The sequence below is a fragment of the Plecotus auritus genome (genome assembly GCF_963455305.1).
Source record: "Plecotus auritus genome assembly, chromosome: 7".
In the NCBI taxonomy this organism is placed as follows: Eukaryota; Metazoa; Chordata; class Mammalia; order Chiroptera; family Vespertilionidae; genus Plecotus; species Plecotus auritus.
The window spans coordinates 100789543-100808888 of NC_137774.1; the positions used below are offsets into that span (position 1 = coordinate 100789543).

The following is a 19346-nucleotide window of genomic DNA, read 5'->3' on the forward strand; positions in this document are numbered from 1 at the left end:
TGCCACTCTATCCACTGAGCCACACCGGCTAGGGCTCTTTTTATTCTTTATTACAGCCTAAACTTTGGGGAGAGGGGGAGGTGGTTAACTAATTTTGGGCAATTTCCTTATTTCTCTGGACTCCATTTTCCTCATGTGCAAAAGAGAAAAGTGAATTAGATGGCATTTGAGGCTCTTGGCCATCTCTACTTGGGTTTCCCAAATCTATAATGAGCTAAGCATTACACCAGGGGCTTTCAAGGTTGTCTTTATACCAATTCTAAAAGGTAGATAATATAATCCCCATTTTTTCACACAGAGAGAATGGGGGTGGGGGAATGTAAGAACTCAGAAGTGTTAAAAAGAAAACCACAGGCCCCAAATGGTGTCACTGTACTAAAGCCCAGGATACCAAACCTATATTTAATACCTGACCTAATTACTGTTTCGACCTAATTACTGTTTCAACCTTTCCCAGAAATATAATCTTAAACAACTGGGCTGGAATTTTCTGGTCAACACCAATTAACAAAGGTAACCTGTTACATGGGCCCTCTCCATCCCCCCATAGAAAAAGGAGGCAATATTCATGGTAAAAAACCTTCCTTGTTCACTTTCCCCCCACAAGATGATGTCCTAAACACCATGATTTCACTTATATGTGGAGTCTAAAGAACAATATAAATGAACAAACAAAACAGGAACAGACTCATAGTATAGAGAACAGACTGATGATTGCCAGGGGGTAGTGTGTGTGTGGGGGGGTCTGGGTGAAGGTAAAGGAATTAAGAAGTAACAATTGGTAGTTACAAAATAGACATGGGGATGTAAAGTACAGCATAGGGAATATAGTAAATTTATCTATCTATCTATCTATCTATCTATCTATCTATCTATCTATCTATCTATCTAAAAGGCTAAGGTCGACCACCCAGTAGGTATGATGAGCACTGACCTCCAGGGGGCAGACGCTCAATGCAGGAGCTGCCGAGCTGCGGTGACTTATCAGCGGCAGTTCTTGGGTGATGCACCCCGAAACCAGAGAGGAGGAAGCCCGATTCCAGGGTGCAGTACCTGAGAACCGCCCTCTTGTAATCCGGGACCCCTTGTGGGATGTCAGAGAGCCAGTTTTGGCCTGACCTCCACAGGCCAGGCCAAGGGACCCCACCTGCTGGAGGGACCCCGCTCACTTCGCAGACACCCTTCGAGCAGCAGTGCCACTCCAGGTGCTGACGGCCCGGAAGTGACCATAGGAGGTTGACTCCAGGGCGTGTCTGGCCCTTCTCGCCCAGTCCCACCCCGCTGGCCACCTTCTAATTAATTTTTTCAATGTGCATGAATCTGTGCATTGGGGCACTAGCATTGTAATAACTATGTATGGCGCCAGGTGGGTACGGGAAATATCAGGGGACCATTTTGTAAAGTATAGGATTATCTAACCACTATGCTATACATCAGAAACTAAAACAAATAATATTTAATGTAAACTGTAATTGAAAAATAAAATTAAAAAAAGATAATGTCCTGGTCTAAAAATAAACCTTTTGTTTCTTTTGTTAATAGTTCCCTTGCTCCATCCTTCTTTCTATAAAAACCTTCCATTTTGTAAACCTCTCAGTGCACCCTTCTAGTTGCTCAATGGAACACAGCTCAATTCATGATTTGCTTAATAAAGCCAATGAGATCTTCAAATTTACACATCTGAATTTTGTTCTTTAACAAAAGGCAAGAAGGGAGCCTGGCATTATTAGGACTGGACTGAGCAAGAAGAAGAGTTAGAGATCTGAGCTCTGGGAGCAGCTGTGCTGCGGGGGGCCAGATGCGGCGGGGGCCAGATATGGTGGGGATCTCCCTTTTCCGTGTCCAGCATGGAAAGAGAGATGAACGAACCGGTTCTAAGTGGAGGCGGCCAGGGATTGAGAAATAAAAGAAAGAATGAAAGAAAGAAAGAAGACGCAGAGATAGATTTAAAAAGTTGGGAGCTGGGTGGAACCGCTGCTACCTCTGATGGAGAGGCAGGGACCCCGAGCCCACGCAGCACATTTATTTTATACCCCCAAATACCAGGAAGTAACACCAAAACTTAGGGTCAAAGGAGCTTATTTGCATTCTTGAGTAGGCCCTAGCATTCCTGGTGCTTGCCTGGATTTACATATCAAAGTCCGCTAGGCCGACACCTGGGCTGATATGAAGGCCAAGCTGATAACATGTCCAGCCTTTTTGGGGAAGCATGTTCCCAGGGCGTGGCTCTGCCTATCGCCCTGAGTTCAGCTGACAATAATTAAAGAAATGCCCGGCCGCCTCCCGGGCGTCTAGGAGCCATGTCCACCTTGTTTTTCTCCCTCTTCCCCCGTGTGACTGAAACGCTGTGGTTTAATCTGGATTGGCCTTGTGTGGAAGAGACAAAGCTGCAGCAGCAAGAACAGCAGCATCAAGCCTGGCTCCAGAGCATCACAGAGAAAGACAACAACCTGGTACCTATTGGCAAGCCGGCCTCAGAGCACTATGATGATGAGGAAGAGGAGGATGAAGATGACGATGAGGATAGTGAAGAGGACTCAGAGGATGATGAAGACATGCAGGACATGGACGAGATGAATGACTACAATGAGTCACCTGATGATGGAGAGGTCAATGAGGTGGACATGGAAGGCAACGAACAGGATCAGGACCAGTGGATGATCTAAATAGACAAGGCAGAGTGGCCTCAGGGAGATTCCGGGCCTTCCCAACCTACCCTGTGACTCCTGCAGAACCAGCTGATCACCCCAGTGCCTGAAAGTTCACCCTCATGCACCTCCTCAGCTGCTGCCAGGACCTGGTCTCCTTGGACCCTCCCAGGCCATCAACCTGCCCTTGTATCCCGAGGACCTGAGTCCACCCCACCTTTCTAGCCAGTACCTCACCCCTTGAGGTGTAGTCTCTTTCTAACTCTGTTTAATAAAGACACAGGACTGATTCCTCCCTCAAAAAAAAAAAAAAAAAAAAAAAAAAAAAGAAATGCCCACTGCCTTCCCAGACGCTGTCTACACTGTGCCTGACTTGAAAGTCTGGAGTCCAGCTGCACTTGATAGTTTATGGTACAGTTCACAAATGTTCTTTCACTTGTGCTTCCCCAATTCCTTGTGTAAAGAAAAACATATTTTTATTCTCATTTTAAAGGTGATAAAAGAAAGAGGTTAAGCGTCTTATAGAGGTCATACAGATAGAAAGAGGTGTTAGAGAGAATTAATTTCTTGGTTAGCAAATAGCAAAACCAGGTCTTCTAATCTAATTATGGTGGTCATTTCGTAATTCATATTGAATTACTTAATTCCACTGTACTAATTTCCCAGGTACTATAAATAGAGAAAAGGACCCCGAAACTCTTAATTGAGAAGCACAAATTTGGAAGATATTTTTTACAATTCAATATACAATATTTTCATAGACTATTCCATGTTACATTCTTAAAATTCAGTTAAAATATTATTTTCTAATCATTCTTTTTATTTATTGACTAGAGGCCCGGTGTATGACATTCACGCACTGGGGGAAAGGGGGGTCCACCAGCCCAGCCTGTGCCCTCTCGCAGTCCAGGACCTCTTGGGGGATGTCTGCCTGCAGGCTTAGGCCTGCTCCCTGCAGTAGTCGGATATCCCCTGAGGGGTCCTTAGCGCTGCTGAGGAGGTGGGAGAGGCTCCTGCCACTGCCGCTGCACTCGCCAGCCATGAGCCTGGCTTCTGGCTGAGCGGTGCTCCCCCTGTGGGAGCGCACTGACCACCAGGGGGAAGATCTTGTGTGGAGCGTCTGCACCCTGGTGGTCAGTGTGCATCATAGCGACCAGTTGTTCTGCCATATGGTCGATTTGCATATTAGGGTTTTATTATATAGGATTCTTCATCTTTAAATAATATTATATTTAGGAGACCAGCAATAAAAGTATCCTTTAAAATGAGTACTGGACTCTGTTAAGCAGGCAAAGAGTTGTCAAAGGAATAGAGGAAAGGAATATTTGCCAATACAGTGAATATTTAGTTTTAGTTCAGTTTGTGAAGAGTTGATAGGTCCTTAATCCATGAGGGGATCACCTTTATGAGTATTTAAATTAAATACAAATCACATTATCTAAACAAAGTCCCTAGTCAAGTAGAACTTAATGTTTCTATTGCAAGACTTTTAATAGTTGTCTCTCACCTTAATTTCATGTCCATTGTTGTACTTCAAAAGAAAGCTTCAACATGTATAAAGCACACAGGAATTTCCCATCTAATAGGACTATCGAATGGGAATGTGTCCCTTGTCAACACATGGTCCTTGGTGCCACTTCAACACCAACAGGAATCGCCAATTTGGGGTGCAGTGAAAAAAGGAAACATTATTCAATGCAAAACAGCTCAAATGTGATACAGCACAGCTATGAGACAGGTTCCTCTCCAGCTACACAGCTCTGCTCTGCTCCAAGCTGGTCTGCTCCACACTGCTTTGGTGAGACCTCTTTCTGTTTCAGCTTAGCCAAGGAAACAGAGCCTTCCTTGGAAAGGGAAAGTGTGCTCTCTGAGTCAGAGGGGAACTGGCTTATATAGACAGGAGTCCCTGCCGCTTCCTGATTGGTCTATCTTGATGCAAACGAGGACTCCAAGTCCTCATATTTTGATTGGTCCAAAAGGCACTGTCCTGATTGGTCAGAAATGATGTTGATGGGGATATAGCTGCACAGCTCTGATTGGATCAGGAAAGCCTCAGTCATACTGTTTGAAATGGGATTTAAGAACTCCTTTACAAGGCCTGACTCAAATGGGCAGAAACATAAGGCAGGGAGGCACCTCAGTGCAGACTTCTCCCTGAAGTGCAGTTTGTGTGAGAGGCCTGTGTCAAAACGGCTATTAGGCTCTGCTTTTTTTTTTTTTTTTAGAATTTGAGCCCAGTTAGCCACCAGAAACCCTTCTTAGTAGGTATGTTCTTTCTCAGGGTCCACACCCTTCTGGGTATTACAACTGAGGCTCATTTAGAAAACAGGCAGGAGATAGATCTCGAAGTCTCTCAGGACCTATTCCATCTCTATGTATAAATACTGTGCCTATTCAGAATTGGCTTTATGATCTCACTTTTTAAACGTCTACTTTTGTCCCAACCAGTTCTGCTTTCAATTATGTATTTGGCTCAGCTCTTTTAATCAGCTCTCACCACAATTCTCTCTCAATAACATTCTCACTCCTTTCCCTCCATTCCCCCTTCCCCTCAACAGCAGTCATTTTACAGATTCTTTCCTTGAACCAGGTTGCACAACCTTTTCTCTAATCTTATCAAATATTCTTTCTCATTTCCATGTAAATGTTTTCCTACTTCTGTGCTCTTCTTATACCATAAATAAGTTTTGGTTTGTACCTTTTGTCTCAACTAATCACTTTTTTTTTTTTTACTCCAGCTTTACTGACATATGACACATATAAGTTTAAGGTATACAGTGTAATGGTTTGATGCTGGTATATATTGCAAAATGTTTACCACAATAAGATTAGTTAACACACTCTTCACCTTACCTAGTTACCATTTAGTTGTTGTTATGGTGAGAACATTAAAGCACTAGTCTCCTAGCAACTTTAAAGTATACAACACAGTACTGTTAACTATAGTCACCACGCTGTACATCAGATTCCCTGAATGAATTAATTGTACTTTTTGATAAATATCTATTTTTCCCACCCTTTAGCCCTTGGCAACCACCTTCTATTCTATGTTTCTATGAGTGTAATGATTTGAGATTTCACACATAAGCGAGTACAATGCAGTATTTGTCTTCCTTTATTTAACTTAGAATGATGCCAAGGTCCATCCACATGTTGCAAAGGCAGGATGTCCTTCTTTATTTATGGCTGAATAACATTACATTGTATATAATATCCATCCATCTGTTGAGGGTTAATTAGGTTGTTTCTGTCTTGGCTATTGTGGAATATGGTGCAATGAACATGTGAGTGCAGATATCTCTTCAGGATAGCGATTTCATTTCCTTTAGATATATACCCAGAAGTGGGATGCTAGATCATATGGTAGTTCTATTTTTTGAGGAAATTCCATACGTGTTTCCATTGTTGTTGCCTCAATTTACATTCCCACCAATAGTGTACCAGCGTTCCTTTTTCTTCATATCCTCCCCAACATTTGTTATCTCCTATCTTTTTGATAATAACCATGCTAAGAGGTGTGAGGAAACATTTTCTTGTGGTTTTAATTTGCTCAACCTCACCGCCCTGATGAGTGGTGATGCTGAGCACCTTTTCATTTACTTGTTGGCCATTTACAAAAATGTCTATTCAAGTCAGCTGCCCATTTTTTTAATTGGATTTTTTTTTTGCTATTGAGTTGTATGGGTTCCTCATATATATTTAATATTAACTACTATTACATGACTATTTTCTCCCACTCCAGAGGTTTCCCTTCATTCTGTTGATTGTTTATTTGGCTGTGCAGAAGCTTTTTAACTTGATGTAGTCTCACTTGCGGACGTTTGCTTTTGTTGCTTGTGCTTTTGATGTCATGTTCAAAATATCATTGCTAAGACTGATGTCAAAGCTTCTCTCCATGCTTTCTTCTAGGAGTTAATGATTTCAGGTGTTATGTATAAGTACTTAATCCATTTAGAGTTAATTTTGTGAGTCCAGTAGGTTTGGGGTCTAATTTCATTCTTTTGTATGTGCATATCCAGATTTTCTAACACCATGTCCTTCCCCCATTGACTATTTTCAGCTCCCTTGTCAAATATTAATTGAACATATATGTGTGGATTTATTTCTGTTCTACTGGTCTATGTGTCTGTTTTTATGCCAGTACCACATTGTTTTATTATAATTTTGTGATACAGTTTGAAATCAAGAATTGTGAGGTTTCTAGCTTTGTTTTGTCTTAAGACTATTTTGACTATTTAGTCTTCATACAAATTTTTCTATTATTATTCTATTTATGTTATCATTTTATTTATTATTTGTTTCATTTGTTTATTATTCTATTTCTATTATTTATGTATTGCTTTTTCTATTTCTGTGAAAAATGCCATTGGGATTTTGACAGGGATTTGCATTGAATCCATAGAAGGCTTTGGGTACTATGGGCCTTTTAACAATATTAATTATTACAACCCATGAACATGGAATATCTCTCCATTTATTTTTCATTTCTTTCATCAAAGTCTTATAATTTTTAGTGTACAGATTTTTAACTTCCTCTGTTAAATTTATTGTTGTGATGCTATTGTAAATTATATTACAAATTTTTTTTTTTCAGATAGTTCATTGTTAGTGTTTAGAAACAACTGATTTTTGTATGTTGATGTTGTATACTAGAACTTTACTGAATTCATTTATTAGTTCAAACAGTTTTGGGTGAAGTATTTTTTTAATTTTTAAAGTTAAATTTATTGGGGTGACATTGGTTTATAAGATTATATAGGTATCAAGTATAAATTTCTATGATACATGATCGAGTGTATACTGCATTGTATGCCCACCACCCAAAGTCAAATCATCTTCCATCTCCATATATTTGGCCCCCTTTACCCTTTACTACCACTCACCTCCCCTTCCCTCTGATAATCACCATACTATTGTCTTTGTCTATGAGTTTTTGTCTATGGTCCTTAATTTTTTCTGTCTGACTTATTTCACTTAGCATGATATTCTCAAGGTCCATCCAAGTTATTCGAAATGGCAATATTTCATCTTTTCTTATGGCTGAATCTTTAGGATTTTATACTACAGTCATATGCTGTATAATGATGCTTTGGTCAATGACAGACTGCATGGACTATGCTGGTCACATCTATAATAATAAAAGCATAATATGCTAATTAGACTGGATGTCATTCCGGACGAGGCCAGGGCTGCAGCCATGGTTTTGAGGAAGTTGCCATGGCTGCGAAGGCCTACTCTTGCATGAATTTCATGCATCGGGCCTCTAGTAAGATTACAATGGAGCTGAAAAATTCCTATTACCAAGTTACATCATATCCATTATAATGTTAAAGCACAACATATTTCTCATGAGTTTGTGGTGATGCTGGTGTAAACAAATCTATTGCACTTCCAGTCATATAAAGTATGGCATATACAGTTACAGTAGTGGCCTATAGCATTTTGGTTTGTGTAAGTACACGCTATGATGTTCACACAATGAGTAGATTGTCTAAAGATGCATTTCTCAGAAAGTATCCAATCTTAAGTGGTGCATGACTCTAAACGATCATGTCATCAGCAAACAAAGACAATTTTCTTTTTTTCAGATTTGGATGCTACTTATTTATTTTTGCATAATTGCATTGGCTAGGATATCTAACACTGCATTAAACAGAAGTGGTGAAAGTGGGCACCCAGGTCTTATTCCTGATTTTAGAGGAAATGCTTTCATCATTGAGTATGATGTAAGCTGTGGTAAGGTATACTCCTTCTGTAACCAATTTTTTGATAGCTTTTTATCATAAAAAGATACTGAATTTTGTCAAATGCTTTTATTGCATCTATTGAGATGGTACATATGATTTTTGTCTTTCATTCTATTAATGTGGTGTATCACATTGACCAATTTGCATATTCGTTGTATCCCAGGGATAAATCCTACTTGACCATGGTGTATAATCTTTTTAATATGCTGTTAAATTCATTTTGCTAGTATTTTGCTGATAATTTTTGCATTTACATTCATTAGGTTGATTGGCCTGCAGTTTTCTTTTCCTGTAGTATCCTTATCTGGCTTTGGTATCAGGGTAATTCTGGCCTCATAAAGTAAACATGAATTCCTATAGTTTGAAAAGCAGTGAAATCTGCAGGGGTCCGAGGTGGTTGTGCAGGCTGTTGGTTTTTTCAGTGGTGAAAGGTGCTGGGTTTGTCTGTAGAGTATTTCACTGGGACTGTGGTGGCTTCCACTGCATGGCTGATTTGGGTATCTCCTGCGCCTCTTCCTGTTCCAAGCTTTGTGGTCTCTGGGCGAGGCGAAGCTGCGTCAGGGTACTTTGTGCAGTGTTTCCAAAGGCAGAGAAAGCTGATAGGGACTCTTTCTAGTTGAGTTCCCTCCTGGCACAGAGTAGTGCTGGCCTGGGGTTATGGGGTGATGCAGGCAAAATGAAACTGTTCTTCCTGCCCTTTCTGAGAGATTATACTTATATTACCCCCCCCCCAACCCCACCCCCTCACTGTGTTGCTGGAATTTCTAAAGTGGACTCCTAATCTCTCTCAAAGTAGTTTCTGTTGGTGGATAGCTGTCTAATTGTTGCTCTGTGCAGAGATGGAGCCTGCTGTCTCCTACTTTGCCATCTTGTTGGTATCACCCCACTGCCTAAGTAATTCTTTTTAAAATTTATTTATTTATTGGTTTGAGAGAGAGAGAGAGAGAGAGAGAGAGAGAGAGAGAGAGAGAGAGAGAGAGAGAGAGAGAGGAAAGAGGGAGGGAGGGAAGGAGAGAAAAAGAAAGAGAAAGAGAGAAACACAGATTTGCTGTTTTACCCATTTATGCATTCATTGGCTGATTCTTATATGTGCCCTTGTGCTCTTACTGGGGATTGAACCTGCCCTGAGTATGAATCCCCAAACCTAGCACTGAGGTATACACACAGAGAATACCTCAGAACCCTCTAGTTCTGGCTCAAAGAGAAAGAAGAGCTAAATCCCAGAGAGAGTAGAAGAAATTTCCCAGGTCTTTTTTCACTCTCTTTCCTTCTTCTTCATTTTCTCCTGCCCCAGCCAGCAGGCAATCCTGTGATGGAGGCAGTGGTAGTACAGCAAAGGCAGCAAAGGAGGAAAAAACATGAAGAAAAGGAACTTCCTCCCTGTTTAGTTGACTGCAGCTCTAGGAGGGGCTCCACTGATATTTTTCCTCCATCTTTCTGCTGTTGTGGTGCAATCACAGAAGTGGGCAGTTTCTGGGGAGCCGAGAGTACTAGCCAGGAAGTACCAGGGTGCTAGCTAAGCAGAAGCTCAGGAAAGCAATCCCATAGAACTATGAAACACTGGGCTCTTCTCCAATTTGCACATTCAGGAACCTGATCTTAATTAGCATACCAGTGACTTTGAAAACTAAGCTAATACAAAGTGCTCTACCTGGTTCCCAGACTGCCCCATGGGAGGCACACATGTCACACGGTCTGAATTACACACACACACACACACACACACACACAAACACACACACATCGAAAACAGAACTGGTACTAGACAATAACCAATAGAAAGTGGATAGAAACTTGTAGACTAAATCTAACCAAGTTAAGTGTCCAATAAAACAAAAATATCAACAGTTTTCATAAGATTTAAAGAAGACCCAAGATTTTATAATGTTCAAAATGTCCACAAAACAATATAAATTATTTGGCATATAAATAACCATGAAAATCTTAATTCACAAGGGAAAATACAATCAACAGATGTCAATTATGAGATGGCACAGGTATTAGGGTATTGTGACAAACTTTATTTTTTATTTATTATTTTTTAAAAAATATATTTTATTGATTTTTTTACAGAGAGGAAAGGGAGAGGGATAGAGAGTTAGAAACATCGATGAGAGAGAAACATCGATCAGCTGCCTCTTGCACACCTCCTACTGGGGATGTGCCCGCAACCAAGTTACATGCCCTTGACCGGAATTGAACCTGGGACCTTTCAGTCCGCAGGCTGACGCTCTATCCACTGAGCCAAACCGGTTTTGGCATTGTGACAAACTTTAAAGCAGCTATTATTCAAATGCTCAAATGAACAATCACACACATTCTTGAAACAAAAATTAAAATATTAAGTATCAGCAATGAAACAAAAGATATAAAGAAAAAGCAAATGAAAATGTTATAACTGAAATATCTAATAACTAAGTGGGGAGTAATTCAACAATAGAATGAAGATGACAGAGGAGTCAGTAAACTTTACAAGAGCTCAAACAGAAATTATCAAATCTGAACAACAGAAAAATGAATTTTTAAAAAGGAAGAAAGCCTCAGGTACTTGGCAGTCAAAAACAAAAGGTCTAACATTCATTATGTCATCAGAATCCCAGAGGAGAAAAGAAAGAATGCATGAAGACATAGTGGCTGAAAACTTACCATACATACACCTACAAATTCAAGAAAATGAACGAACCCCAACAAATTAAAGCCTTAGAAAACCATAATAATGGACACATCATGATCCAATTGTTGAAAATTAAAGAACTCTTAAAAGAAGCCAGAATTAAAGGACACATTACCCATAGGGCAGGGATCAGCAAATTTTCTCTTAAAGGCATAAGTAGTAAATATTTTAGGTTTGCAGGCCATATGATGTCTGAAACAACTACTCAACATTGCCATTGTAAGCATAAAAGTGGACATAGACAATATGTAGACAAATAGGTGTGGTGTTGTTAAAATTTAACTAGAAAAGAAACACACTGTCAGCCCACATGCCATAGTTTGCCAGCTCTTGCTAGAGGGAACCATGACATGAGTTACTATGGATTTCTCATCAGAAACTATAAAGGCAAGAAAACAGTGGAATAATGTTTTTAAAGTCTTATCTGAAGAAAGAAGAAACTGTAAGCCCAGAATTCCATAGTGAAAGAATATATTTTTCAGAAATTAAAGAAAGCTAAGAGAATCTATAGCTAGCATACATGTTTTAAAAGAATTGCTAAAGAAAGTTCTTCAGAAAGAAGGGAAATGATTCCAGTGGGAAACCTGAAGCATTTCACATGAAGGAATAGCAATAGAAAAGATGTTAGATAGAAAAGATGTTAGAATAACACAATTCCACAAATCTGTACCAGAAAATACAAAAGAATACCTTTCAACTCATTTTATAAGGCCATTAAGATCCTGATACCAAAACTAGACAAAGACAGTACAAAAAACAAACAATATACCTCATGAACATAGATACAAAAATTCTCAGCAACAAACAAAATCTTCAACCAAATAATAGAATTGAACTTAGCAATATATAAAAACCCCAGAAGTAACAGGGATTTATCTCAAGAATGCAAGGCAATTCAACATTGAAACATTAATGCAATATATTAACAATCTAAAGAAAAAATGGCCTAGGTGCCTTCTATCTTGTTGCATTTAAAATGTGACTTCTTTAACATGTGGCTTCCATGTTTTTGCCCAAGACAGCTTCTCTAGCTCTAACTTGAATATCCATGCCCAAGCCATCAAGACATTAAGAAGAAAAAAGGGAAGTGAAGAGCATGACCAATTTTTAAAAATTGATTTTAGAAAGAGAAAGGAAAGGGGAGGGAGGGAGTGGAGAGAGAGAACATCGATTTGTTGGTTTCACTTATTTATGCATTCATTGGTTGATTCTTATATCTGCCCTGACCAGAGATCAAGCCCACAACCTTGGCATATTGGAATAATGCTTTTACCAACTGAGCTACTCGGCCAGGGCCCCATTTGTTTTTGAATATAGTCAGGGAGTTGTAAATGTCACTTTTACTCAGAACCCATTGGCCAGGACTTGATCACAGTATCACACAGAATTTTAAAGGAGCTTAGAAAGTATAGCTTTACCTTTGGTGGCTATGTGCCTGCCTAAACTTGTGAGGCCCCACCAATTACGAAAGGAGAATAAATGTTGGAAAGAGCTAGCAATTTCTCCACATTACTTGAATCTAAATCATGTTCCTTTAAAAAATATGATGTGTGTAACCCTATATAATGAGTTATGTTGGTTCCTCAGTTTTCTTCAGTGGGCCTCAAATATTTTATCTCCAAAAATACTCAGACTAGAGATCTAACTAGCCCTGTAGAACCCTTTGAATGTTGAAAATAATTCCTTAAATAGAGGGCTTTTGTTACTCTCTACCAAGAATCACATAACTCAATATTTTGTTGACATGGTAGGTGGAATCCTCCAACCTCCAAGGGAATTTTATTTCTTGATGTATGAGGAACTATAATAACAAGGAGTCCAGAAGTGAGCTGGGGAAATTACAACCAAGTTTGCCTCAGCCAAATTTTAAAATGGTCTTGCAAGACTTAAAAATTTTTTTCCAAATAACTTACTTTCTGGCAAGTATTTCTGTATTAGTCAGGGTTCTCCAGAGAAACAGAACCAACCATATGCATAAAATATAAAATAAGGAATTGGCTCACATTATTGTGGAGATGAAGTCCTACACAGTGCCATCTGCGAATTTGAGAACCAGGAAGGCCAATGGTTTAATTCACTCCAAGTCTGAAGGCCTGAAAATTAGCAGTGCTGATATCCAAGGGCAGGAAAAGATGGATGTCTCAGTTCAAGGAGAGAGAGCAAATTCATTTTTCCTCTGCCCTTTGGTTCTATTCGGGCTCTCAACAGATTGGATGATGCCTACTCACATCGGTGTGTATGATCTTCTTTAGTCTGGACCTCAATGACACACCCATAAAGAATATATATTTTTTTTCAGCCACACGGTCATCCCTTAGCTCTGTCAAGTTGACACATATGATTAATCATTACAGTCTCTAAGTATTATAATCAGAAAGAGACTTAAATATAAGAAAAAGCCCAGGACTCACACGAGTTAGAAATATTTTGTTTAACTCTTTCCCTTTCTGCACAGAGGATGGTTATTTAGAGAAGTGACTGATTCCAGGCATGGGGCAGGGAATGTACAAGGTCAACTTGAAGCACCTTGTGGTGACAGAAAGTAAAAGTGGTCAAAAGGTGATGTGCAACCCTGATCGGTTTGGCTCAGTGGATAGAGCGTTGGCCTGTGGACTGAAAGGTCCCAGGTTCGATTCCCGGTCAAGGGCGTGTACCTTGGTTGTAGGCACATCCCCAGTGGGAGGTGTGCAGGAGGCAGCTGATCGATGTTTCTCTCTCATCTATGTTTCTAACTCTCTATCCCTCTCTCTTCCTCTCTGTAAAAAATCAATAAAATATATTAAAAAAAAAAAAAAAAAAGGTGATGTGCAGCCATGTCAAAGGGGCATAGGGACCAAATGGAAGGAGTACCTAATGGCCAAATCTGGTACAACTGAAAAAAATATTATAACATAATTAATTATAACCCATAAGATAAAATGAATATTCATTAGTCCATATAGCATAAATAATAAAATAAATATATTGGAGAGAGTTGACAATTCTTTCTTATAGTACAATTCTAATTAGTAAGTGTAGAAGCAATGGGGTAAATGGGGAATCACCATTTGACAAACACCTCAGTAATAGTTATTATGGGCAAGAGTCATTAATGGATGCTAAAATTAGTGGGTAAAATTTTGATGAGAAACAGGATATTTATAAAGGCTCAAAGTATCTCTCCATGGAATACTTATTAATTACAGTGAGGAATTAATATATTGGGAGAACTTGGTAGACCTGACCTCAACAAAGAGATCAAAGTGAAACTCATCAGTAATGAGCCATATTACATCATGTTTCTCCAGATAAGCTGCACTGGAAGGTCACCACATAACTTCTGTAGTATTCTTGCCAAAACTTCATAAACTGAATTTCACCATGAAAAAACATCAGCAAAGCAAAATTAAGAGACATTGTACATATAACTAGCCCAGTTCAAAAAATGTCAAGCTCAAAAAAGATAAGGTATGAATTGTCCAGATTAGAGGATATAAAGGAAATATGGCAATGTGAGATACTGGCTCGGATCCAGAAAAAATATTAATGGGAGAATTGGTGAAATTTGAATAAATACTATATATTAGTTAATAGCATAAAACCAATGTTAATTTCCACATTTTGATAATTATACTATGACTAGAGGCCTGGTGCACAAAATTCGTGCACTCAGGGGAGGGGGGTGTCCCCCAGCCTGGCCTGTGCCCTCTCACAGTGCAGAAACCCCACGATCAATTGCTCTAAAGAGGTAGGCCTTGCCCACCCATCCAGGGCTCCTCAATGGATTGCCCCAAAGAGGTAGGCTGGAGCCGAAGGTCCTGCCTCTGCGGCAGATGCAGGGGGCCGTGGGAAGCCCGCCTCCACTGTGCGCACAGCCGTCTGTGACAGCGTGAGGACATCCAGCATGAGGGCGTGATGACTACTTAGCCTTTTATTAGTAAGGATTATGTAGTATATCAACAATTGGGCGAGAGTATACATGAAGTCTTTGTACTCTTTAAAACCTTTTTTGAAGTCTGAAATTATTTTAAAACTTAGAGGCCTGCCTGACGCATGAAATTCATGCAAGGGGCTTGGCCCTTGCAGCCGTGGTGGCTTGCCTCCGCCCTCATAGCCCCTCATCCGGAAGGTCGTTCAGCTGTTGGGTCTAATTAGCATATTACACGTTTATTATTATAGATAAAAACTTTTAAAAAGGGAAGAACATGGTAATAAAGCTTAAGGCAGGTTGTTTAAGATTTCAGTGAGATTAATAGGAAGTAATCAGGTGGCAGTCACTCCTGTCACCTTCGGTAACTGAGAATCAAAGATTTTTAAGTAGCTTGCTCAGTCCCCAGAACACTAAGAATTACAAAGAGAAAATTACTCGAAGATCCATTGCTAAAAATAACTCTCATTTCACACACACATACACACATACACATACATACCCTCTTTCTCTCTCTCTCCCTCTTGTATTTCTATATAAGTAATATATTTTTTTACTTAAAATATATCGTTATGTTATTAAACAGTTTCAGAATGATTACTTTTCATGACATCATTTGGACAGACACTATATATTTAAATATTCCCTGACTATTGGATGTTCAGACTTGTTTCTATTACTTCATTATTACATATAAAATAGCAATAAAGATGATTGAACATAAATCTTTATGTGAATCTGCATATTTAAAATTTAAAAATTATATTGGTTAAATTGTATTCCAAAAATATTATACCAGTGTATACTTCTACTAAAATAAATAAAAAAGACCATTTCCCTGTATCTTTGCCAATACTGGATATTAGCATTTACAAAATTCCAAATCTTTTTTTAGCTTGAGTGGCAAGGAATGGAATTATTATTTTATTTTCCATTTCTTTGGATGCACTAAATTCTAAGAAAATCTTGTTAGTTGGAATCCTACATAGGAAATCTGCTGAGTAGCTCTCTTTTCAGATTGTTAAAATGTTTTCCTATTCACTTAGAACCAAAGTTTCTAGCTGGGTTTTATCTGCTAGCTTGATATGTGACCTTGGATAATTGATGAACTACTCTGCATTGTTTTTCTTCAACTGTAAAATGATGATCGCTGTAATTTTAAAATGAGAAATAAGATGTATTTAACATATGATTTTTGATTGGATAATTCTAAAATATACAGGATTGGACTGTTGAGTTAACTCATATTAAATTGCTATTTAAGAGTGAATAGCACAGAACTGCTGCAAGTTCCTACATTTCTTATTTTAAGAAATTCACAGGGTCTGTATAAATTAGCATTTACACTTTACTTTTTTGTGATAAGAAGTAGCAAATATGAAAAAATTCCATACAGCCTCTATCTTTTAAAAATATTTACATTGTTTTTTAACAGAGAGAGGCTTATACTTGCTCATAAGATTCACGGCTGTCAATTAAACATCATAATGTAATTTTTATCCTATTTCAGTAATACCTGTCCACACTCCCTCTAGTGGTTTAAGCTATGTAAAGTATTTGTTGAACATTCCAGGCCAACTTAGTTTCTAGCTATACTGATCCAATGCTTACATTTTTTGTCCCACAGCCTTTCTTTGTCTATCCAGAACCATTATTGCTTTCTAATACATCACTTAAGAGGGTGAAAAAAGAGATGGCAGGTTGTTTTTGTGCCATTTCAATTTAGCACAAAAGAAAATAAGTAACCCATCAACTCAATTCAACAGAAACTTGTTAATCAGGGTATGTACATAATTAACTCAAACAAAGAACTACAGGACAACCTGTCCCCAGGGAGCTGACAGTCTATGGGGGCTGTGTTATCCTCATCATGGTTTTAGTTGCTGGCTCCCATCCTCACTAGCATCCTCAGAGATGTTTGTGATCCCATTGGGTTTCCCATCGCATGGTCCATGCTGCCCTCCACAGTTGAGTCCTTTCAACACAGCCATGAGACCCCTTTGAATCTTGGGCTCTTCTCTCAGGACTTCCTCATCTCTCTGGGGGCAAGGGAGTAGTGAGCATGGGAAACTTCCAGTTGCTTTATTGTGCCACTGTGGGGCTCACAGGATACTTTGCCAGGGGCCTGTGTCAGTCTCCCATGGTTCATTTCCATCTCACTGCTGGCTGTAGATTCAGCTTTGATGGCTGTAGGAGAGGCATGTGATCCACATCTCCTCTCAAAGGCCTGCTGCACCCAATCATCCCTCTAGATCCCCCCTCTCCCCAACTCTGAGAACTTAATCCAGGCAAGGGGTGGGGAATCACATGCCTTTCTGCCAACACTTTTGACTGAAGACCCAAAACTAAAGTGGCTATCCCTAGTTTCTCCCAGATACTTCCGTTCTGTCCCTTTGGAGCAGTGTCAAGTCTTATGGCCTGGGTAAGAGAGAGTCACAGAAAAAATAGTTAATTCCTCCTTTGTCCCAAGACAAGGGATATCCCAATAGGTGGGTGTTAACCTTATAAAGCTGCACAAAGTTTAAGAAGAATGAAGGGGAAAATGAGAAACAGGCTTTCATTTGGAAATGAGGAGGCCATTATTATCTTTAAGAAATACACTTCAAGCATCTGATAGTCTGGGGATGGAAGAAGAAGGCAAGGGGTGTGCATGGTGGGTGAGGAAGTTTAACACCTCACATTTATTGAATACTTACTATGTACCAAGTACTATTGTAAGTGCTTTAGATGAATTGACTCATTTAATCCTCAAAACGACTCTATTTACCACCCCCTCCAACCCCTCACTTGCAGATACAAAAACTGAAGTTCAGACGGTTAAGTTATTTGTCCAAGCACAACACACAGCTAGAAAGTGCAAGAGGCAGCATGGCTCCTAAAACCCCGCGTGTTGCTGTGGTTGGTTGTGCAGAGCCAGCTCAGCCAGGTTCGGTGAGCCTGAGAAGGGGTGGTGAAGGATTGAGAAAAGACAGACAAGAGAATGAAGATGGGTCTGGGTGGGACCCTGTCCTCTCTGACGGAGAGCTAGCAACAGCACCACAGCCTGAAAGCCGTGTCTTAATTTTATAGCCAGATTCCAAGAGGCAAAATAAGGGCGTGGTCAAGATGTTTACAATGTTCTAATCTACTCAGTTACATGCACCTGAACTATATCAAGCCCACCTTACTCAGACTCGTGGGACCACATGTTTGGACCTTAGGTTCACGCTTACAACTATAGCCTCTGGCTATAATTGTGCTGGGAGGGCTCTGCCCTCCAAGCTGGGACTTGCACGTGGCAATGAGAGGACTGTGCCCTCTCATTAGTTCGAGGCTTGAACCTGTCCAAATGCTGTAGTCGTTCTCCATAGTGGGTGAGGACCTGGTGAAAGATCAGAGGAGAGCAGGACCCGGGATTTCATTTTTGATTAAGAATATCTGAAAAAATGTAAAGGAAGAGAAGGAACTGGTGGAACGAGGAGAAAAACAATCTTTAATAAACATTTACTCAATCACTAGTGCATGTGAGAAGGGGAACAGGAGGTGATAGAAAAAGCAGGCAGGAGACAAGACCCCAGGAAGGATGTCAGCCTGGGTGAGGGGTGGAGATGCCTCTCCCTGGGACACAGCCGGAGGGAGCGAAGGGTCTAAGTGAAGCTCCAGGAAATTCTGAGAGAGTCAACCATTCATAATCGTGAGACTGTGAACCACTGGCAGAATGACTTTGATTTCTTGTTGCTCAGAGATCACAGGGTTCTTAGGGCTGTGGAAGCTGTCTGGAGTAGCATCTGTGAGGAATGCAACCAGGAGTCAAACTGAAAGAAAGGAAAAAATTGCCGGGTCACATTAAAATATTATTATGGCCCAATTATGTCCCAGATATTATACTATGCACATTATATACCTGTCTTCACAGTAGCCTCGCATGTTCAAGATTATTACCCTGACTTAACTGAGTAGGAACATGAGAAGCAGAGAATGTCAGTAATTTGCTCAGGGTTACTCAGCTAGTAAGTGGTAGAACTTACACTCAAATTCGGGTGTTACAAACGTTGGAGGACTTTCCAGCCCAGCACAGGTACCTGTGACATAGGGCATCAAGAGGTGACATAGGGCATCAAGAGATGACATTTGAGGCTGTGAGAATGGGGAGACCGTGGAGAGGGTGGAGATGAGAGGCTGTCTCTCACCAAAGCCCATGAGTTTCTACTACTCAACGGTAGAGTAGAATGAACCTGTAGTACGCCCCATTGGCACATTTTCTGCCTTTCCTACATGAGTCTTGGCAACTTGAGAGTAAGAAAAATGGGTGAGGAGAGGCCCCCAGAGTTGGGGACTGATGTGAGGTAAGGACTAGGTGGGTGAGAAATGCTGAGGAGAGTCCTGGCAGC

General features: G+C 40.0%; 1 protein-coding gene across 1 annotated transcript; it reads left to right on the forward strand.

Annotated features, from left to right (window-relative positions):
- The first annotated feature begins 2294 nt into the window (after positions 1-2294).
- Positions 2295-2759, forward strand: LOC308254146 (anaphase-promoting complex subunit 15-like). The gene has a single exon (XM_080680084.1). It carries the CDS (start codon positions 2301-2303, stop codon positions 2664-2666), a length of 366 nt encoding a protein of 121 aa, XP_080536210.1. The 5' UTR covers positions 2295-2300; the 3' UTR covers positions 2667-2759.
- Positions 2760-19346: the final 16587 nt, after the last annotated feature.

Bases quoted from the DNA above. Each gene is read 5' to 3' on its own strand.
- LOC308254146 (XM_080680084.1), top strand. From the start codon at position 2,301: ATGTCCACCTTGTTTTTCTCCCTCTTCCCCCGTGTGACTGAAACGCTG.